This window comes from Sphaerodactylus townsendi, linkage group LG13 (assembly GCF_021028975.2).
Source record: "Sphaerodactylus townsendi isolate TG3544 linkage group LG13, MPM_Stown_v2.3, whole genome shotgun sequence".
In the NCBI taxonomy this organism is placed as follows: Eukaryota; Metazoa; Chordata; class Lepidosauria; order Squamata; family Sphaerodactylidae; genus Sphaerodactylus; species Sphaerodactylus townsendi.
The window spans coordinates 33,525,022-33,547,920 of record NC_059437.1 but is presented as its reverse complement, the minus strand read 5'-3'; the positions used below and the strand labels follow the sequence as shown (position 1 = coordinate 33,547,920).

The 22,899-nt window shown below is 43.8% G+C and overlaps 1 protein-coding gene across 2 annotated transcripts in view; it reads right to left on the bottom strand.

Moving 5' to 3' along the window:
• Window positions 1-1,252: 1,252 nt before the first annotated feature.
• Window positions 1,253-22,899, bottom strand: part of LOC125442867 (gamma-aminobutyric acid receptor subunit alpha-3-like) — a 73,786-nt gene continuing 52,139 nt past the window's right edge. Inside the window, exons 5-10 of one of the 2 annotated variants that reach the window (XM_048514632.1) lie at window positions 19,863-20,083; window positions 19,177-19,259; window positions 14,394-14,528; window positions 13,745-13,897; window positions 8,293-8,504; window positions 1,253-6,852 (exon numbers count right to left, since the gene is read on the bottom strand). In XM_048514632.1, coding sequence (XP_048370589.1) covers window positions 6,514-6,852; window positions 8,293-8,504; window positions 13,745-13,897; window positions 14,394-14,528; window positions 19,177-19,259; window positions 19,863-20,083 — 1,143 coding nt within the window. In that variant the 3' untranslated portion in view covers window positions 1,253-6,513. The remainder of the gene's footprint in view (window positions 6,853-8,292; window positions 8,505-13,744; window positions 13,898-14,393; window positions 14,529-19,176; window positions 19,260-19,862; window positions 20,084-22,899) is intronic. The other variant, XM_048514633.1, reaches the window with a different exon arrangement.

The window sequence follows — 22,899 nt, the reverse complement described above, 5'->3', positions numbered from 1 at the left end:
CTTCCAAGCTTTATACATACAGTGGACTTAAAAGGGTGTAAATCTGTTTGGGATGGCACTGTAAGTGCATTTGCATAACTCTGTATTTCTGCTTCTAATGCAGAATGTGGATTCTTTTGGCACTTGGTTTGGACCACTCTACCATGACCTAGATGGCCCAGGCTAGCCTGATCCAATCAGATCTCAGAAGCTAAGCAGGGTCAGCCTTGGTTAGTGCTTGGATTGGGAGACCACTGAGGAAGTCTAGGGCTACTGCGCAGAGGAATGCAATGGCAAGCAGCCTCTGTTCATCTCTTGCCTTGAAACCCCTATGGAGTCAGAATAAGGAAACTGTGACTAGATGGCACCCCCCCAAGGACCATTCATCCTAACTTGCCACAAAGCTTGTCTAGACTGGCCTGCGGGTACTGCTTAAGGGCCAAGCATAGAGCAGGAAGATACTAAATGAGCCCTTTGGGATCTGCTGTTTTTTCCTGCATCTTCTGTGCAGTGTGTGAGTTTTCTGCTGGGTTCTCTACTCCAGGAATGCTGTGGTTTAAAAAAAATGTGGATGAGTCAAAGCACAGGGTCCCCGACTAGGGTCACTTCCAGCCTGGAGATTTTGTGCACAATCTCACAAAGTTCATAAGCATAAAAAGCTTTGGCATGATTGCCCTAGCAAACATTTCACAAAAATTAGCCTCCACCAAGCTTCTTACAGACTTCTATCCCATAAGCCAATTTCTCCACTAAAGGAGCTCTTGCCTTTAAGAAGCACTCCATTCTAACACTCTTTTCCCTTTAGTTGCAAGCCTATCCTTGTAACACTGTTGTCCTCGAAGCAGCTCTATCTTTTTAAGAGTATTACTATCTTAAACCTCTTATTTGACAGCCTTAAGTGTCTCTATCCCTTCCAAAGTCTTCTGCTGTAGCTTCCTCTTTTGCATTCTTAAAACATAAGAATTGCTTTGCAAGACTAGCCATGTTATCTAGAGTAGACATTTTATTTCCACCCAAGCCCAGCTAGATGATGGCTGAAAGCTCCTAAATTGCTTTCCTTTTTGCTTACTCCCGGGATCAAGCGATGCTGCCTTTGAAATGGGAGGTTGTTGTTTTTTTTGTTACCCTAGCTCCGTGGTGGCGAACCTTTGGCACTCCAGATGTTATGGACTACAATTCCCATCAGTCCCTGCTGGCCATGCTGGCAGGGGCTGCTGGGAATTGTAGTCCATAACATCTGGAGTGCCAAAGGTTCGCCACCACTGCCCTAGCTGATAATTTGAAGTCATACCCTCAAAAGTCACAGAACGAAGATGTGTAACTAACCATAGCATTCTAGGAGTTTGGAACCTTAAAGGAAAAAATTATGCTAAGCAGATGATGCAAGATTATGCAAAGCAGTTGCATGTGATTTTCAGACATGTTTCCTCTTGAATGTCAGTCTGACCACACAGTTCCCACCCCTTCAAAGTTTGCTTTTTATTGAGCACTTGAAGTTATTCTAAATTACATCGCAAACGTTTGGTCCCTGCTATTCTTTCTTCTGTGGCTGTTCCTGTTTGCCCACCCCCACACTCCTTCACCAAATCCATTTAACAGAAAATAATAATAATAATAAAAAGGGTGACTTCCTTGACTACCCTGACCCTTCTGTGTTGGGGGGAAGGGGGAAGGGAAGCTGTCCAGCTTATCTCTCGAGCACTGCAACCTTGTCCCTTTTTCCTACCTGACTTGGAAAGTTGAGTGTCTTTTCTAAACTCTATTGCAAATACATTGCACATTCTGGCACTGCCAACTGGGAATTGTAGTTTAATCCTGTAAATTCTGACTATGTCCAGCATAATGGATCCTGCTGGCAGCAAAGGCACAGAACAACACATACACTTTGAAAGGCAACTGCATGTAAATGATGCATGACCAGCCCATGATGGCCTTGGGTCATATACACAATCCAACTGAGCTGATACATTTTGAGCATAGACCCAAAGTGGCTATTTCGCCAACCACTGTGCTGAATGATGCTAACTGCATAGACATGACCCTGCTCAAAATACTGATCGCTTTGAAAGGTGAGCAAACCATTAACAGATTGCAGGAAGTCCGAGTTGAAGATCATTATTACTAAACTATTTTTTCCAATGTTCTCTTTGAAAATTAAATGATTGCTGCTGTAAATAAGCTATACTTTTCCCCACAGGCATTCCCAGGCAAAGAGCCAGGTGCTCAGCCTGGCTTGCCTCTCCATCATCCTTTCCTATGCTGCTTGTGCTCACAAACCCAAGTTATCTCACTGAATATCAGGAAAAGAACAGCCCTGCAAGCAGTGAAGATAAGCGCTAGAGAAAGAAATGAGAGTTTCAGAGCAGAGTCCCAATCACTTCTATGGGTTTGGAGTAGAAAACAGAGAGATTCCTTCAGAAATATCAAATGTCCTGCAAATGAAGAAACTCAGCAGTACCTCATGGAGAAGAGTGTGACTTTTGTTTATGCAGGATGGATTGGAAGCTGAGCTGCCATCTTTTTTATTGGCCCTGCTTCTAGATTTTTTTTAACAGAATCCATTATTATATTTACAGATTTAATATATTTTTCCTTTCAATTGTATCTTATTTACCTTATGCTGGCCTATGAACACAGTAGATTGATTGAATGATATATCTAAATGAGAAAAGAGTGCGATCCCTAACCAGGAAATTCAGAATTCTGTAATATCCCTCCAATGGACCTGCACAGAGTGGAGGGATTTATGTCTGAAGGAACCAAGGAAAGAGGTATTCCCTGGGAAAAGGAGGATTGCTTGGCCTAAATAAAGAAGTGTGGAAGTGGTGAGCAGAGAGATGGGGGATGTTAATTCAAGCTGACTGTACCCATAGACAGGAAAGATCCATTTCTGACCATGAAATCCTAAGTAGATTCATTCTATGTCTGCTGGAATCAACTCGGTGTAGGATTGCATCATAAACCTCTGCCGGAGCAGCTATTCTCCCCTCTCTGCTTCCCCGCCCCTCCATCCCCATTAAAAGCAGATAAGCAAAATCTTTTCACTGCTTGATAGGCAACCGAGTGGTCCCTTGTGAGCATTCAGCAGAGAAGGAAGCAGCAGGGAGACTTGGCAAAAGAAATTCGAAAATTAAACATCAGCTCAGTTGCAACAAGTGACATCCCTGACAACCAGAGGCACAGAAAGGATGGAGGCCCGAGCGGCAGCGTGAGCCTGAAGCTGCCTGGCAGTCGGCAAGAATATGAAGGAAGGTAAATCTCTGCAAGAAATGCCAGGGGATGCCCCTCCTACCTCCTAAGCCCCCGTGCACCTTCACCCACGTGTGCCCAAAGTAACGAGAGTGGAACAGACATTGCTGGATAGGGAGACAAATAAGCTTCAGATGGGTTTGGAGAGCTCATTGTGTCCTAAACACAGTTAGAACATCTTTGCATAGATATTCGCAGCCAAGGTCAGGAGAACACGGAGAGGAAAGGACAAGGTGGCCACCTACAGGAAGAAGCCTCAATGAGGAAATCTCCTGCTATTCTTGCTGATGTTTACGAGGGTGCGAAGAAGCCTGATACCATTTACCGACTGGCTCAGAACAGCAAAGATTAGACCTCTGCAAGGCAGGAAAGCTTTGGTTCCATCCCAATCTGCTTGCTACGTTCTATGGGAAACATCTGTTTCATTGCAGAAATCTTAGTATGAATAAGGTAGGCCTGGAATGGGTGAGGGAGGAGGAGGAGACGGTGGAACAAAGAGGTGTCCAGGAAACATGTCCCACAACTCAGTACCCCCAGCTCCAGTTACGCCCTTCCCTCCTTACAGCACCCCAGAGGCGATGTAATGGGCAGGTGGGCGGTGACGTGGGTCCCTGTGGCTCACGCTTGGCAGGAGCACTTTTTGGATGGCACAATGTCAAGGCTAATGAGATTTGCTGGATGCGTTCAGGTTGTTTACCTCAGATGTTTACACGTTTAATAATTTAGATAGGAGACACATTGAGCAGACATCAAAGGTAGCATGCAGCACTTATCTGTCAGTGGCAGTAACACAAGGAAAGATGTGATGGGTCCAGGAATTTGCTTCTCCTGCCTCAAAGCAGATTAAGGGGACGGGCCTCCCTTTAGAACATGTCGCTTATCAATCCCCCAGACAGCCTGGTGATTATGCAAGGCTTATATAGCAGCTTGCATTCAATGTAATTTATATTGTCCAGAGATTATATTTTGCATTAGAATGTAGTTGTTTTCATGAGATCAGTTAGCGCTGCTGAAATACTTCAGGGATGATCTCCACAGAGGAAGTCATGAGCCCAAAATTGGTTTCCAGCTCCCATGGATTTTCAGATCCTGAGCTGTAGAAGGGAAATTCAGGAGCTTGTAGAAGGGAAATTCAGGAGCTTGGTTTAGTGGGGTGTATAAAAAAGGTATTGATGCATAATTAGTTATGCCAGAATGTGTGTGCTCATCCCGCGGCAGATGGCTTATTCCAGCAAGCGTAAAAGCCTTCAGGAATCTGCTTTATTGGTCAGAGGTATTAGTTTATAAACCATTGGTGTGGGTTATGGTAAATATTATTTCTAGATATTTTATGACCCAAAGCTTCGAACTCTCTAAATAAACAATGATTGAGATGTTCAATATCTTACAATTCCCCTCTTCTATAACCTCTCTCTTTCTCTTTTAGTGAAAGCACACTCACACCCATTCTCCATTATCAGAATAGTTTTTAAGTGGTGAACTTGGGTCAGGGTGTCCATTCACAACTTTCTGAAGCTGTTATAGTTTTTGTGGAATTTTTACCTCTTGCTGTATTTTTCATAATTCTGGCTGGTTTTATATTTTAAATTCTGATCTGTTAACCTGTTTGAGGACCCATAAGGGTGGACTAATGGTACATAAAAGCACTAGATAAAATAAGTTCTTAAGTTACTATTATTATTATTTATTATTATTATTAGTTGCTAATCCAGCTACTTCATAATGCATCTCAAGGTGCCCCCTTTTGGCACACTTTTTTGACCTCGTATATTTAATTTAGGTGGGCACAAATGGATGCAAGACAGCAAGTCTACTATTATGGGATGGGCCAGAGAGGAAACAAACAAATCTAAGCCTATCATAAGGCAAAGTCTGGAAAAGTCAGTGCAAAATCAAAGATCCAAGAGAGTTGTAGCTTTTCTGTTATTCTACTCAAAAATAAGGAAAGGGAGGGCAACCTTTTCTGCAATTGTGTCCTACTTCACAGGGCCTACCTCACAAGGGGAAACTGAGAATGAATTGCTCAGCCCTGCTTCAGCATCAGCCTACAGCTGGAATTAAATGACTCTTCCTATGGCCGAGAGAGAGAGAGAGAGAGAGAGAGAGAGAGAGAGAGAACTATGGTGTTATCTGAAAAACCGTTAAAATGTGTAGACTATAAACCCTCCATGAAGAATCAAAATGGACATGCACACAATGATGTGCTCATGCATACAAATGAGCAAATGCATTCTCAACAAATCATTGCACACAGTTTTTCAGTGTGCACCTAACGTATGCAGGAAGAAAAAGGCACGAAAGGGTGGAATGCTGTAACATGTGCCTGCACAGTTAACTTTATGACATCCGAAAATTCGGTCCACAACATCATCAGGGAACTAACGAATGGATGCCCCCATGTGTTCTGAAACAGGTAATCCAGAACCATGAAGTCCAGAGTGAGAATTTCCTAAGCATTCCAAGGAAAACAAGGGATGTGACGTAACACTGCTGACAGATGGCTGAAGAGAGCGCCTTTGCCCGTCAAGTGCAGCAACGTGCTCACACAATCACTGCTATATATGCAGAGTTGACCTTATCAACAGCAGAAGTTTGCACCAAGCCCAGCCTGGTGCACTCCTGGGTTAGAAGGTCTCCACTACAGTACAGTACAGTAAACCTTTATTAGGCATAAAGGTCTCCACTACATCTTCCCACCTCCTTTGTCACCCCTCTCCACATGACAGCCCTCCAGTGGAGCTGGCTTGCTTTCCCAACTGGGAACTTCTTTCTCCCTGAGGCACAAGAAGCTGCACCGGATAAGCCACTATGAGCCTTACTGACCAGATTCCAGAAGCAACCAGAGGACCCCTACGTGCAAAAGAGACAATTGGAATCACCAGGGCAGTCCATCAGAAGGCAGGAGAGGCCTGGGAAAAGAAACAGCTCAGCTCTCCTCAGCAGAATTTGCATGGAAGGAAAGGGCAGGCAGCCAGCTTCCAGGGAGGGGGCAGGCAGGGGAAGCTGGGGAGGTGGACGCCAGACTCACCATGTTAGAGGCACACTTTTCCATGGAACTTTTTCCCCTCAACAATAAAAACGAACAAAAACAAACAAATAAGAAATCAGAGTTTCTTGTAAAATCACAGTTTGGTTTGTACGGGGAAGAGTAACGAACTCAAGAGAAGAAAATGAATCAGAACAGCAGAGAAAACAAATCTCAAATCAGCCAAGTGACAAAGGAACCCCACAGAGATTCCTCCACCTGGTTCACACGGGCAGAGGGAAGGTTTTATGTGCCTCGTTTCATTGTTTGGCGATGATGCCCTTGATGGCTGACTCCCGGTTGACATATGTAGCCCAGTACACCATATTGAAAATGGCGAACAAGACAGGAAAGACGATGCGGGACATTTTGTCTACCTTGCTGACACTGTTGTAGGTCTTCTTGTTCTCAGGGGGCTTCTCCTCCATTCGGGGCAACTTAGGAGGGACGACAACAGCAGCAGGGGTGGTTGTGGTGGCTGCAGCACTCTTGGCAATGGTGGGCAGGCCTGGCTCCTTGTTGATGTTGAGAGCGTATGTCGTCCCCACAATGTTATAAGTGTTGTTGGTTTTCTTGGCCAAAGTGACAGGCTCTTTCTTCTGAGAAGGAAAGGGGGAAAAACCTTTATATGTTGGCATGGTTGCACAGATGAAAGATCCATTCATATAAGGCATCCAGAAATTGCTGATGCTGCAGAAATAAATTCACCAAGGCTCATTTCTCATATTCTGCTGGAAGTGATCCCCAGTGTGGCCCCTGTGGGGGCCACGGTGTCCACCAATAGGTTTTCAAGTGCCCATTTGCTTCTTTGATAGGTGCCCATCTGCTTCCCTTCCCTAAAGCAAAGAGCCAACTCTCCATCTCACTGGAAAAGGAGGTGCTTCAGAAGAACCCAGGATGCATTACCTGTGTTTTTGCCAGCCTGCACCCATTCAAAACAGCTGCTTCCAATGTAGTACGATGCTTGGCTTGCAACCACCCAACACTTTGTGTTTAACCCGCACCCCACACCTATGGCCAGTGGCGTAACGCCATGGAGCAGGGAGGGCGCAAAGCCCCAGGTGGAGCAGTGATGGAGGCATGGTGTTCCAGGGGCGTTCCAGGGCAGGGCAGGGCAGGGCAGGGGTGGGCAATGCCACAGCAGGGGCGCAGGGCGTATGCGTCCCGGCGCAGTTTCCCCTTGCTCTGCCTCTGCCCATGGCAGATGTTTTGTTTTGGTACCCACTCTGCATTCTCAAAATTCCAAATGTGTCCATAGATTCAAAAAGATTGGGAGAATCCTGAATCAATTTTAATTGTACAGCCTCATCAAGAAGCAAATCTATAGTGGAAAGGACCATAGCAGATATAAATTTGTATCAGATATGCTATCTACAACAGAACGATTATGACAAACAAATATTAGATAACTTTGCTTCTTGTTGAAAGGAGTGTCTCATGGCTTATATGTTTAAATTGCCCGGGGGCTTTGGTTATAGGCGAGTAATATAGAGAAATTAAAAAATGAATAAACCATGCTGGTAATGATGGTGTCTTTGCAGGTGAGGTTTGTTAACCAGTTGTATTAATTAGATAAACATTTGAAATTATCTATGTGAAGGCAATGCATACACAGTATGACTTTTTAGCATGTGCAACTAACCTCTCATATCTCAAAAATTGCTTTTCAGTTACAGGCATTACCAGAACTCATCTTGTGACATGCAAAAAGTCAGAAAGTGAGGGCATGCAGCTGATGGTTTTCTTGGGATGCCCCCACACATGGTTGGACATTGCATTATTTTTGCACTAGAGCCATCATTTACAAGTGGACTGTCTTGGCCAGAGGAACTCTCATTTGCAAATTATTTCAATGGCACAGTGTGTGCAATATACAACTCCCTGTGGATGTAGGCTGGGTTTCCCTGTTAGGCTCCAAGCATCACCGTCCCACTTTGCAGACAGATTCACGCCCTTTGGCATAGCATTGAACACACTTCCCAAAGCTCTGTGTGGGGCTTCAGCTGGCCATTTTGGCCTTTCTGTTTCCATGACCTCACCTTCATTTCCTGAGCCTCCAGAACCTTCTTGCCATCCCAGGCCCAGCTGCGTTTCGTGAAGTAGTTGACTGCTGCAAATTCAATCAGCGCAGAAAACACAAAGGCATAACAGACGGCTATGAACCAGTCCATGGCCGTCGCATATGCCACTTTTGGCAAAGAGTTTCTTGCACTGATGCTCAGAGTAGTCATGGTAAGGACTGTGGTGACCCCTGCAGAAACAAAACCAGAGAGGATGTTGCTGAAAAGGGAACAGAAGGGTTTCTCCCAAGCAGACTTGCCCAGTGCGTTTCTACTGGCACACAGCTCATGTTCCTCCTTTGGCCACTCTGCCACAGAAACCTCCACCTTGACATGCTATAAAGATGCACTGAAGACCAAAGGAACTCGTGTCACAACTGGGCACAGCCTGGTTGACATCAACGGGACTGTGTCCACCTGTACCATCAGTACCTTTGGCCACAAACATCTTTTGCCCCAGATGGTTGGCACTGAGGCCTAGTGCAAAGGAGACAGGAAGCTGGTAAGAAAGGGGAGAACAGGAGGGAGAAACTGATGTGTACAGTGACTGCATTTTGTCTGTGCTGTTTTCTTAACTATCTGGACAGTTTTGTGGATTATGAAGAGGTTTGATGGCATTGGCCAAGAAGACCCACTCTCTCTTGTACTAAGGCCTAAAAGTGCAACCAGAGGGCAAATCCTGAGGCAGCTTGAAGATCTGGCTGATGAATGGGAAAAAGGACTCTGGCTGTGTGAATAATTCCCACCTGAGGAGGCAGCAGTGGGGATTCTCGAGATGCCCCCTGGATTAGCTTTGACTGTGCTGTGAACATCTTGAAGGGAAGGGTTGGTTCAGCAGCTCCAACGCTTCCCACATGCAGACCTGGCCATGGTTCATGGTTGTCATCTTCCGCAGGAGCATCAGAATAATCCAAAATACAACCTATTCCATGCCTGGCCAGAAATTATTCATTGGAAGGCCCAGGTAAGGAGTGGAGTAAAATTAAATATCTTGTATGACTTCATTTCATAGGCAGTAGAGAAAAAGGGGACATAGTCAGTTTGAAATGGATATGACCCTTACGAATAACCATGGGAACAAAATGGTTTCGAACAACAGCTCTTTCTGTTACTAAAAACTCATCCATAGAATTTAGCTCTTGTGGATTCACTCTGAATCCCAAAAGTAAGACACAGTCTGAGATACCAGTAATGAAACTGAGTCTCCAGTACCATAGAGGATACAGATATTTTAAAGGTGTGTATGTGTGCTTTTCAAGAAAAGCCAAACTGTAGGTCCTGAAATCCAAAGCATAGTTGACAAAAGTGGCTATAGTTTTTTTCACTCAATCTTGGTCAATTCTTACTACAGCTCCCTGTCACATGGCTATTCCAAATGTAGGATGCTGTTCCCATGATCTCCAGCATTGCCTTTTTGTGTTCAAAGAAGATGCCTTTCTCATATTTTCACCAGGAGAAAAGCTGTTTGGATCCGACCCTACATGTCAAAAACAACAGCAAAAAAAAAAAAAAGGCCAAGGGAAATCTTCTGTTGTGATCCAGGACTGACATGGCTGATTAATTTGACTTTTAGGTCATCCTTCCCCAATGGGCGTAGGGCAGCTTACAATAAAACAATGTTAAAACTTTAATACAGTGCAGTATAGACTCTGGTGCCATATATTACTTCTGGGGGATAAAACATTTCTAATAAAATACCACTCCCACCCACATCTATCACTCATACATTTATTTATTTATTTATTTATTTATTTATTTATTTATTTATTTATTTATTTATTTATTTATTTATTTATTTATTTATTATATTTGTATACCGCCCTCCCCGAAGGCTCAGAAGGGAAAGTGGAAAAAAAGATAACAATGGGAAAAGGGGAAGGGAAAAGGGAAGAAAAGGCCAGATTCCTTAAGATTCATTGCTGTCCTCAACCACAGGCCTGACAGAACATCTCTATCCTACAGGCCCCACAGAATTGTAATACATTCCACAGGGCCTGCAGTGGTAGCATTCAAACAATTTAACAATCGGTTCCGGTGGCGGGGTTTAGATAATTTAACAACTGGTTGTTCACAAGCATCATTTTAACAACCAATTCTACCGAAGTGGTGTGAACCTGCTGAATCCCACCACTAGGCCTGGGTCTCACTTGACCAGAGTGGACAGTCTTTGGGCCAGGGATCACCAGAAAGTTGTCATTCACTGAATGTAGGGCTTTTGGGGGCCCTGTTGACTCCTAAGTCAACCTCTGGTGGATTTCTTTCCAAATTGGCATTGATAAATTCATCCACAGAGTTATACTTGATGATGAGTCTTCTGGGATTTCTAGGTCAGCTACATCAGCTGGTGGCCGTTCAGTCCCAGCATCAAGAAAGATACCTGCAGTAACCAGTGAGGGAGGAGGACAACTCAGCAGTTACCAGCATTCATTGGTGCATGACACTTAGGAGGAAGCCCCTGCTAGGGAGAAAATGTCATGTTCTCAGGTTCACAGAGACATGTAACACTTTTTAAAAAGTCAATGTTCTTTTCTCTCTGTATCCCTCAGGACCTATTTTTGATGGAAAAGAAGTGTAAGGAAGGCCTTTCTGCCCTCTCCAGCCATGAATGCCCCCAATCTTCATCTAATAGTACCATAAAAAGAAGAAAAAGTGAAATTCCCATTTCTGTATTCAGTATCACCATTTTTACCTTAGTTGCTTGTCTCTGCTTCCCACCATTCCTTTCCCCATATAACTGAAATTGGGTTACAAGCCCTAGAACACAATAATACTTGTAGGATGAAAAGCTGTTGGGACACCTTCCCAGGAACTGAACATAAGTTAGCTTGATTAGGGTTTTGAGGGAATGTGGTATTAGGCAATCAGGGAAACGACATGCAGAGAGGGGAAGAGCTAGCCCCAAATGCCATGGCCCCAATCCAGACTGCTCTCCTGCGATGACTGTTTTAAGGGCCATATTCTGAGACATAAGTTCCAGCATCAGTGTGGCTTGACCCACAGAGTCAAGTTAGTGGTCATGTCCTGCAAAGTGTAGAATAGAATAGAATAGAATAGAATAGAATAGAATAGAATCTTTATTGGCCAAGTGTGATTGGACACACAAGGAATTTGTCTCCGGTGCATATGCTCTCAGTGTACATAAAAGAAAATACATTTGTCAAGAATCATAAGGTACAGCACTTAATGATTGTCATATAGGTCTAGTAAGCAATCAGGAAACAATCAATAGTAATAAAAACATAAAATGTAAAATCATAAAATAAAATGAAGTGTGTGTGTGGGGTTGTTAGCATTGTTATGGGGTGCGGAATGGTTTGTTTTAGATGTAGCCATTGATTCTTCTTATTCTCTTTCAAAAGAAGAATTTCCCTTTGAAGGTTTCCATTACATCTCTCTGCATGCTTTTGAAGTGAGTTTATTATACTTAATTATTGTGTTTTATGTTGTTCACCGCCCTGAGCCCTTCGAGGGAGGGCGGCCTATAAATTTAAAGAATAAATAATAAATAAATTAACCAGAGGGTACTCTAGCTGGAGGGTAAGAAGGTTTGGTAAAGGCATTGACTGCCTTTGAGCATCAACCAAGTGAAATTCTGAAATTTTGCAGAACCTCCCTTCCTACTTCTCCTCTCTTTACATTTATATTTGATCAAAATGGAATTGATTCAAAACAGACTCCAAATTCCTAAACAGAGGAACATGAGCAGACTGCTGGATTTTAGGGAGAAATTGGATAAAGAGGAATTAAGAAAATTCCTCTTAATACCTGTAGATTGTGTTTGTGTGTGTGATCTGGTTAAAGAATTAGCTGTAGCTAAGAGAACAGAAACAGCCCTGTGGCACAGCGTGGCAAGCTGCAACACTGCGCTCAAAGTTCTGTTCACAACTTGAGTTGGATCCTGACAGAAGTTGTTTTCAAGTAGCCAGCTCAAGGTTAACTCAGGCCCTTTCCACACATGCAGAATAATGCACATTCAATCCACTTTCACAATTGTTTGAAAGTGGATTTTGCTATTCTGCCCAGTAAAATCCAGCTTCAAAGTATGTTGAAAGTGCATTGAAAGTGCATTATTCTGCATGTGCAGAAGGGGTCTCAGTCTTCCATCCTTCTGAAGTTGGTAAAATGAACACTCAGCTTGCTGGGGATAAAGTGTAGATGACTTGGGAAGGCAATGACAAATCACTCCATAAACATAGTCTGCCTAATAAATTTGTGATGAGATGTCACCCCACGGGTTAGTAATGACCGAGTGTTTGTACAGGAGACTACCTTTACCTTTTCAAAGAGAACCCAAACAACTGCTTCTTAGTTGATGGGTTCCCAATTGGAGGCCTCTTTCTACAAGGATAACTTGGCTTTGTTTATCTGGACCAGATGTATAAAAAGTTTGCATCCCCCAAAAGTACTGGCATCCCTCATACTATTGGGCAGGATCTAACGAAAGGGAGAGGGAACTGGGCAGTCTCCGATTTTGGCGAGGGAAGCTGGAAGCATTCTGAGAGGATGTAGAAAGACAGATGTTCTTAATTCCTTCTGTGGGAACTCTTCTCCCCCGCAAGACAGAAACTAACGGGACAATGGGGAAAACCTTTTTTTATGGATACATCAATTGCCTCAGGCAACTACAGGGCTAAAATATCAGCTTTTAGCGTACTTGAAACTTTCATGCTGGTTGAGTATGAAGTCTGAGAGAATTAATCAGATTTCATGTTCAAAGCTAAGCATGATACGCCCTCCCCCCCAATGAATACAATATTTTCACTATCTTTGCTCGACACTGTTCTTCTCCACTGACTCAGTTCCCACAACTATTTTTATTTTGTTTACTTCATTATACCCTTCCCACTGTAGAGACTGAAAGAGGCTTATCTCATTTTATTTTCCTCCATTTTATCTCTATAACTAACCTGTGTAGGCTAAGAGTGTGTAATTGGTGCAAGATCATATAGCACGCTTCCCAAGCAGAGAAAGTAGGGATTCAAATATGAAATGTCCCTGATCCCAGCCCAGTATAAACCACTATGCCACATGACTCTCTTATGAATACATACGTCCAGTTTTATAAACTCCATAGCCCTTCTAATTGCAAAGCCTGCTTAGAATCACTTTGGCTATCCAGGCTGCACCATCCCTTATTCCAGAAAAGATTTGGAACTCTGTTCTCCTTTTGAATTCAATCACAGCTGTCCACTTGGGGGGGCGGGGGGAATCCTGTGGTTGGCAGTCATTGAGATTATGGTAGCAAGATACTCAAAACACAATTGTCCTCACTTGGGAGAAACCTTTGGATTTAAAACTGATACAAATGTTACCCCTCAGTGTCGCATTCCAGAGAGTGGCACCCAAGACACCACCCAAGAAACAACACCTAGTTTCTTCCGGGCCTCCTTTCTCCTGGGTTGCCCTGAGCTTCTTAACATGAGATACTCACCAAACACAGTTCGTGCCGGGACGCTTTCCCTGTTGAGCCAGAAGGAAACCTGGGACAGAATGACCGTCATGATGCAGGGCAAGTAGGTCTGGATCACAAAGTAGCCGATCTTGCGCTTGAGGTGGAAATAAGTGATCATCATAACGTACACCCCTGGGGGGACCAGCAGGGAAGGCAAAGGGAGAAGAAATACGTTACTAAATGCAGTTGCTGAATTTGTACTTTGCTGGCTGGGGAGGCCATCTGGAGAGGTGAGGCAAATCTCCCATGTCCTGAAAAATCACCAGCTCATGCAGTGATTATTGACTGCCTCTAAGAATCCAGCAGAACGCAGGGCAGGTGTTTCCGAAAGCAATCATACGCCAGTTTTGTAATCCTCTCACAGATGCTCTGAAGCCTCTTGCCCTTGCAGTCTGAACACTGTCTCCCTGAAGAAAGGAAGCAGCTGGGCTTCTCATTAGTTTTTAGGAGGGAAAATGAACACCCTTCCCTCCATCTCCATCCCACCCCAAACTGACTGTGGTTTAGGACAGTGCCGTATAGGAACTAGGATTGCGGCTATTGCCAGTTGTGGAGAAACTGCCCTCCCAAGCCTCTCTGGTCACTGTGTGGGTGCCTGAGTCCCAGAAGAACTAGGTGACTCTCTTGCCTGTGCTTGTTTCAATGTCCTCTCTTGAAACAACATGACCCAAAAGGTCGTACTGATTTAGACGTGAGCCTCCTTCTGCCACCTCCACTTTCCCCAGGGTCCAGTTGTAGTTCACCTCAGACTTGGTGTAGGCATCTATAGAGGAAGGACAAAAGACAGACCATTAGTTGCAATTTGCAGTCCTTGCCCAACATGAATTAAGGCAGAAATCACACTGAGGTTAGTGGGTAAGGGCCACAAATTCAACTCCAAGGTCAGGAAAGAAGGCCCTGTTTAGAATGCAAGCCATGCCTGGCACAAAAAAGTCCATCACCAGCCTGCCCCTTCTTAAAGGTTATGATTGGCTGTTAGCAAGTACATAGGGGACAAGTCAGCAAGCAGGTCCTTCCATGTCCTTCAGCCTAGTGATGGTTCATGCATCTCCAGTTCACTGGCTTCCATTCCCTCCTTTTATCACCAAACTGCAGCACCCCCTGCTGGAGCGGTGGATATAGTCTTCAACTGCATGCCAGACTTCTGCAGCTGTTCAGACTAGGAACCTGGGCAACTGACGCAGACTAATGTTCCAACACTTCTCTCTTACAAGCTCACTCCATTCTCTGAAACAGCCACTGGAAGAGATTTCCTGGCCTTTATGTTTCCCTGAAACATACAGTGCTGTAAATCAAGAGTCTCTCCCCCAGGTTTGCTGCTCAAGGCAAACAAAGAAATGCAAAGCAGCAGCAGCGGCAGAGGAAGCACACAGCTAGATGGGATGCAGCCAGGAATTCCAAATCGTTTAAAAACGCCACTCTTCTGCTTACTGTCAAATAAAAAAAATACACTGGGCAATGTTTATTATAAGAAAGGATGATTAATTATAATTTTAATCGTAGTGTAATGAAACAGGGCTCTGGGGCGGCTTTTGAAATCTCAGAACTGTGGCTGCCAAGCTTCTCTTAAGGGATGGATCCAAGGGGATGCCCCATCTCTGGGCTGAAAGATCTGCATTGACTGCTCATTTGTTTCTGGGCAGAAATAAAAGTGCCAATTCTTACCTTGACGGGCCTCAGTGGGTTGGGGGTTGGGTGCTTGAAGGACCACCTCCTCCCATACTGTCCGGTTGGCCAGTTAGCATCCTCATTCCGAGCCCTGCTGTGTGTGTAGAGGTCTAGTGGGTGTTTTATGTACACCGCTGAAGCTGCTGGATTTTGTTTTGCATTCTTTTTATGTTTGGGGTGTTTTTATGCTATGGTGAAGCAATGCCTGGGGTCCCCTTGCTTGACTTCCAGAATTCTCAGTCCTTTCATCTTGAGATTAAGGGACTAGAGTATTCTTTTAGTAAGGGGAAGTAATGTACAGCGGATGGGAGGGAAACTATTAACATTGTACTTTTTAAATGTACTAGTAAGGCACTTTGAAGACTTTATGGTTGAAATTAAGGATTCATTAAGGATTTCAAAAACCTAACCATACTTAATTAATTCCCTCCATGGTCTTTAGGCTTCATAGTGGTCGAGGCCTTAATAGATTAGAGGATCCTAGAAGGTATTCACCCGTGCGAGATGCCAAGCACTCCCATCTGCGGTCCTGGATGCAAGTTATAAAAAGGTTCCCACGGAGGATAAAATACGTCCCCTTCAAATCAGGGAAAAGTGGAAGTGTGGAACACGTTTTACCCAGCTGCCCCTTTCATCAAAAGGCCCATTTTAAGTTTATTACTCCTTTGCTAAACAGCTATCCTGGCCGATCAGGTTTTGTATATATTAAGATGCTTCTTATAAATACAAAACCAAAGGTTATTGCATATGCTGCAAAGTTTTGCACTCTTGCTAGAAAAATTCGCCGGATACTGCTGGGTTGAGGTTAACTATTGGAATTTTTAAATCTTTTATACATTTAATTATATTTTTCTATGTGTTTATGCAATTTTAAGTGGATATTATTTTAGGGATTATGGGTTACTAATGGCTCTGGGGATTTGTAAAATTTACGCTGGTCATTAACTGTATAATTTTTTTTGAGCATGCTGGATAGAATATTCTTTTTACATACTGGGAAGCCCCCTGGGTAAGCAAAAATCACCACCTTCTCTTAGAGTGGCCTCATTTCACTGGCCAATTGCATAGTCTTCATGTATGGAGCAGCGGTTTGTGTGTTTGACTAGGACCTGTGAGACTAAGGTTGAATCTCTACTCAGCCATAAAGCTCATGGAATAATCTGGAGTCACTCACTCGCTTTCAGACTAGCCTGCCTCACAAAGCTGCTGAACGGTCAAAGTTCATGAGGAGACACCCATGTTAGCCATTCAGTGATCCTTGAGGGATAAGCACTAGGAACTCTGTTTCCCTTCTGACCCTAAGTCTCCCCATCCAGCAGTTTGGGACTTGAGAACACCAGCTTCCCAAGTTTCCTCTGTTTTTGCTCTTTAAGTATAAGTTAGGAATACTGCAAAATTCATGGCAAACAGGGTTCAGTAGCTGACCATACATCAATTGACAGCTGCAATCATTCATAAGTCAACCCTGGGATCTGTTCAGTTCACTGCACTCCTAGCAGAACAGCCATAACACAGATCTGTGGCTGCACAGCAGCTGTGTAAGTGGACTTGTATTTTGTTGTGGTGGTGGAACTTCTTTTGCTTGGCAGGTGCTTCGGCATCTGCATAGTAGATGGAATCAGTCCTCCCACAATGTTATGGTTGGCCAGGTCAGGTAATTAAACAATGTGGGAAGGGAACTCAAAAATGTGCATGTACAAAATAAACCTCAGTGATGCAGTAGAATGGGGGTGATAATCATGCTCTGCCTAACCCCTATTAAACACCAAACTGTAATACTTCAAAAAAACAACAACACCAACCCAGAGCATTCATTTCTAATTACAGGCTGATGGGCTGAGTTGCTCAATATTTATACAATTGACAGTCAAGAAGAGTACAGTGATAACAAGTCTGTGGGATTGGGAGGAACTAGAATTCTCATGGAGCTGTGTGAGGACATGCATGTGTCAGGCACTGCTAATTGAACTGTATTGCACTGTTACTGTTGGAACACTTGAAAAGTAGTCCAATTAACAGACTCAAACTGTTCACTAACAGCTGAGTGATCAACAAAAAAATTGGCTCCCTGTTTGTGACTGGCAAACAAAATGTGAACTGAACTGGTGGGTGTTTGAACATTCCTAGTTTCAACCACTCAATATTCCATGCCTCCTAAAGAATGCTCCGTTCTCATCAAACCACTAGGGATGGTCATTTTTTATTAATCTAGAAAGCTGTATTTTCTGCATTCCTGGGAAGTCCCCTGAATCTCTACTTGAAGTCTAGGATTTTATAGATTTGGAACTGGGTATCACCAATATGCTGATAAAACCCATCTCTATCTCTTTTTTGTCCAAATTTTCTGCTGATGCAGTAGAGTTTTTGAGCCTCTGTCTGACCACTGTGGTTAAATGGCTGAGAGCAAACAAATTGAAACTGACTTCTAATAAGATGGAAGTAATACTGGGTGGAAAGGCTGAAGCATTGAAGGACAGTATACTCCCCACTTTCAATGGAGTTCAGCTGACTCTCGCTGATTCAGCATAACCAGCTGTTCTACTAGACCCAGCATTACTGCTGAAGAGTCAAGTTAACGAAAAATGCTTTCTTCCAGCTTAGGTTGAATCCCCACAACTGTCTTTGCCAGGTTTCAGAACACAAACTAACCAGGTTTGAGGGACGACCTCCCCGGTCAAATCCCCACTACCATCTGAGCCAGGTTTCAGAACACAAATGACCTCAAACCTGGTTAGCATATGGGGTCAAATGTCCCTGGGCTGTGGCCATTTAGTCACGTGGTGGGCAGAAAATTGCCCCCCCACACCCCACCTCCTCCTGCCCCACCCTGGGTCCATACACTGACTTCAAGCCCTGGTGCAAAAAAAGTGTGGTCGTGGTGGGGGAGGACAATTGCCCATAAGGGAATGGGGGCGGAAAAAACCCTCACTGGGCTACATTTTCCCTAGATATGCCTCTGGCAGAGCATGCATATCACCCCCATTCTACAGTCACTCCATTGGCTTTTCATCAGTTACCAAGTTCAGTTCAAGGTACTATCACATACAAAGCCTTGCATGGCCTTGGATGTTATCAGCAGAACTGCCTCTCCTCCTGTGTTCCATGTTGGCAGCTATGCACGTCTGAACTTCAGGGCCTTCAGCTGGTGCCATCCTGCAAATGGACAAGACTGACAACTGCCTGCACACGTGCTTTCTCCACTGTGGCCCCCACCTCATGGAATAGCCTGTCTGAAGAAAGCAGGAGGATTCGTTTCACAATGTAAAATGGACTTGTTCAGGAGGGCTTTTCTCCTAAGTGCAGTGTGCAACAAAGAATGATTCAGTAAGGCACGTTATAATGGGAAAGGGACAGCAGACAAATCTGCTCCACATAGAATGTATTTATATATTTGCTGCATTCTATATCATGCCTAATATGCTATACTTATTCTGATTTTTGTGACCCTAGTCCTAGTCCTCTAGCAAGACCAAGTTCTTATTGATTGTATTAATTTGCACTGTGTCATCTGCTTCGAAACTAAGTGAGATAAGTGAACTATAAATATAGTAAACAAACAAATAAAACTATTAGATAGGAAATAAAATAAAATACATGCTATTATATGGACTGATAAATGTTGGCTGTCACGTGAGATCACAATCAGAGGTGCTGGCTTTCTTGATGAATAGGCTATTAAAATCTCTGTCCACCTGTATATCAAGAAACAAATGTTTTGTGTTCCCTGGCGGTCTAGTACTTACAGCTCCCAAACTTCAGTGGACAGGCATGGACATCCATTGGGAAGTCTTCCAGATGCATGGGGCACTCTGCATGAATGGTCAATCTGCAAGACATAATGGCCACTGCCAATGTGATTGTCAGGTGTGAAACCCATAGGAAAAATTCCATTGCCAATTCTGTTTTTTCCCAGCCTCAAGCAATGATTTTGGTGCATTCTTATCATTCAACCATGTGAGCTGATCACTATAATCCAGGTCCCAGATGATGACTCACATACATTCATATTAGACTAGTCTCAAGTGGAAAAGGGTCTTTTTCAACATTTGATATCTGATTTTTTATGTGGAGACGTCAGCAACTTAATTTGGGACTTTTTATAAGTCAAACGTGTGCTCTTTTACTGAGCCACAACCTCTCCACTCTGAACCACAGATGCTTATTGAGATTTGGCTCAATAGAAATTACATGGTGTGTCAAATGATAGTACTGTGATTTTTTACATCACATCCAAAATGGCTATAGGGCAGGAAAGGTATGCAGGTAGGCCTCTGATCAAACTGCCTCAAAGATGGGACTTGTGCAAAGCTGTAGAAAAGTCTGAAAGCTCTTTATATCTTCTTCTCTCAGAGCTCAAAGCAGCAATTCATCAGCTTACACTGAGCATAGAATAATAGTACTTATGTTTAGGGCACAAATTGATGCCTACCTCATGGTATAGAGAAGTGTTCCATTGTCTACTAGCCGGAGCAGTTTGTTGGGTGTGGTCATGTTATGGGCTACTGATTTCTTGCCATTGTGGAAGAAGGTGTCTGGGGTCCAGATCTTACTGGCCAATAAGTTGTTAAGGGGGAGGATCTTCATTGGACCATCAAACTTTAGTCTCTCATCTCGCCAAGATTGCCGAAAGAAAACATCAATAGTGTACTCCTGCCAGAGAAGAGAAGAATTAAATGGTAAGCACGGTCAGCAAAAATTACAGGACAGACAAAAACAATCTCCCATTGGTCTTGTGGACTGTACACGGTCTAAAACACTTTTTAGCCTGACTCACCAGAGCACTACACTATTAAAGATTAAGCAATGGATAAATGATTGTTTAGAAAATAACTTGCACTTTCCCCATCATTAAAGTGAGGCAGATTGACCTAATTCATTTGCTCCAGACTAAAAGAATTTCCTATAACTAAGGTCTTATAGGGTTTTGCCATAGCAGGATTGGGCATGATTGGCACATTGCATTATACTCTTCAAGAGGACATGACTTTGTGTGGAAGTCCTGGGTGCTGATTTTAAACAACACACTTACAACTGGTCTCCTCCATAAAAATGTTATACTAGTAATTTTTAGTCTGGTAGCTAAATACTGTATTATTGTATTACTTTTTACCACTGAGGAAGAATAGTTGGCCAAAATGTGTCTGATTTTAAGGATCAAAAAAGTGTGCCATAGGACCCATCAGCGTACTGTAATTGTGATATTGTGTACATAAGGCAGGCTATTATGGATCTTTTACAAAAGTAGATGATTTTAATTTATAATAAATACATATGTATTTTTGATACTTAGCAATTTTATATTTAGTGGACCCTTTAACTATTTCTCGACCTTTTTGGAACTTACCATGGAGTAGAGCCTTGGATCCTTTGCAGAGCCTGAGAGATACCTCGGCAAGTAGGTGATACTAAGGAGCACTTTGTGCTGGATTGAGTTTATGCATTTATTTATGAATTTAAACATTGTATTGTCAAAGGCTTTCACGGCCGGAATCACTTGGGTGCTGTGTGGTTTCCGGGCTGTATGGCCGTGTTCTAGCAGCATTCTCTCCTGACGTTTCGCCTGCATCTGTGTCTGGCATCTTCAGAGGATCATCTGAAGATGCCAGCCACAGATGCAGGCGAAACGTCAGGAGAGAATGCTGCTAGAACACGGCCATACAGCCCGGAAACCACACAGCACCCAAATTTAAACATTAGTTTCCTCCACAGGCTGTTACTTTACTGGCTCATCCCCACAGTCTTGCCCCAGGATCCTTGCCCCAGGATGTTGTTGCCCTGAAGATGGCTGCCAAAGGCTCAGTGACCCTCTGAGAACATCTCAGGGGGATTTGAAAGCAAAGCATACAAAAAGTATCAATGATTGGGTGAACTGTTCACAAGCAAAGGTGCTGAAGCTTCCTGTGTCAGGCTGCTGTCCATAGTGCCATGCTGTCATTATAAGCTCAGGTTGGTCAGGACCACGGCCAGCTCACCATGAAGGCTGGATGCAAGATCATTGTTGCAGGGATAAGTATTGTTGTAGCATGGGTCTGGTGCAGAATTATGGTTAAATAGCAGGACACCTGCATAGAGTTGTTTGTCCCAGATTTCACCTCCCCCTCTACTCTGGAAGAGATGGAATGACTCCTACTGCTTTTAGATCTGGTAATGGAAGAAGGCCTTCCTGAGCTGCAGGTAGCTTGGCAGATGCATCCTTGGCGGATGAAGCCAAGGATCCCTCCACAGGACCAGGGGATGGGGCATCACTATTCTCAAGGGCTCTTCTCTTTCCTCCCCATTGGTCTTAATGGGCATCCTCCTTTCGATGGGCTTCCTACAGTCAGTTTTTCCTCATCCCCTTCTCTGGGAACAGGCCTTGAAGTCCTTAATCATGATTTTTGGGGCCTGGACTACCACCTCCATACCTTCTGGGAAGGCCAAGCATTGCCATAACTCTGGTTCCTTTCTCATCCTCCTATAATGGACACAGTGAAGATACACTTCTAGGCAAAAATACTGGTTTCAGCTGAACTGCTGCGAGACCTTATCTTTCAAGAAGTCTTGCCAAATGACTCTGAGAACACTGAAGGGAGCCCACGTGCCTCTGCTGCTACATCACCAAAGCAGAGCCCAGGGGTGTGCCTCCACTACTCACCACAAGTGAGCAGCTGAGTAGGAGGCCAGGGCTGGCCACCATGGTTTTCTTTGGGCCATTTTCTCACCATTCTCCCTCTTCTGGTTAAACTCCCCCCGGTTCTATTTACTGGTGACATTTTTTCAAATTCCAAGTGTTCCTTTTCCTTTATTTTCAACAACAGTGTCGCCTGGTTTCTAGTGTGACAGATATCTGATAATAAAATACCGAAACCTTTACTGCAGTCCCTTCTAGGGTTGGAGATTCGGACAGTCCAAATCCGAATTTTTACCGAATCTGCATGGATTCGGACGGATTCGGACGAGCAGGGGCCGAATCTGAGCTGTCTGAATCCTAACAGATCCGAATCCATGGATCCCATGGGCCTCCATGGGATTCGGATTACCAGCCGAATTGCGTTTTTATTTTTTGGTGTTTTTTTCACATTTCGGCCTGCAGGGGAGACATTTTTAAACATATCAGCACCAAATTTTCAGGGTATCATCAGGAGACTGTCCTGGATGAAATTAATTCCCCTCCCAAAGATCTGGTGCATTTTGCAATTTAGGGGGGGGCCAAAGTTATGGACCCCCAAGCAAGTGTAATCCCTATCCCCATTCTTTCCAATGGGAACTAAGGGGAGATGAGGGCTACCCTTTTGAGGGTCCATAACTTTGGCCCCTCTGAACCAAACTGCACCAAACTTGGAGGGTATCATCAGGACAGTCTCCTGATGATACACTGAAAATATTGGTACCGATACATCTGTTAAATGCACCCCCCTGCAGGCACCCCCAGAAATTTGCACAAGATTCTTTGTTCTGCAGTGACCTTAGCTACTGCATTGCTGTCA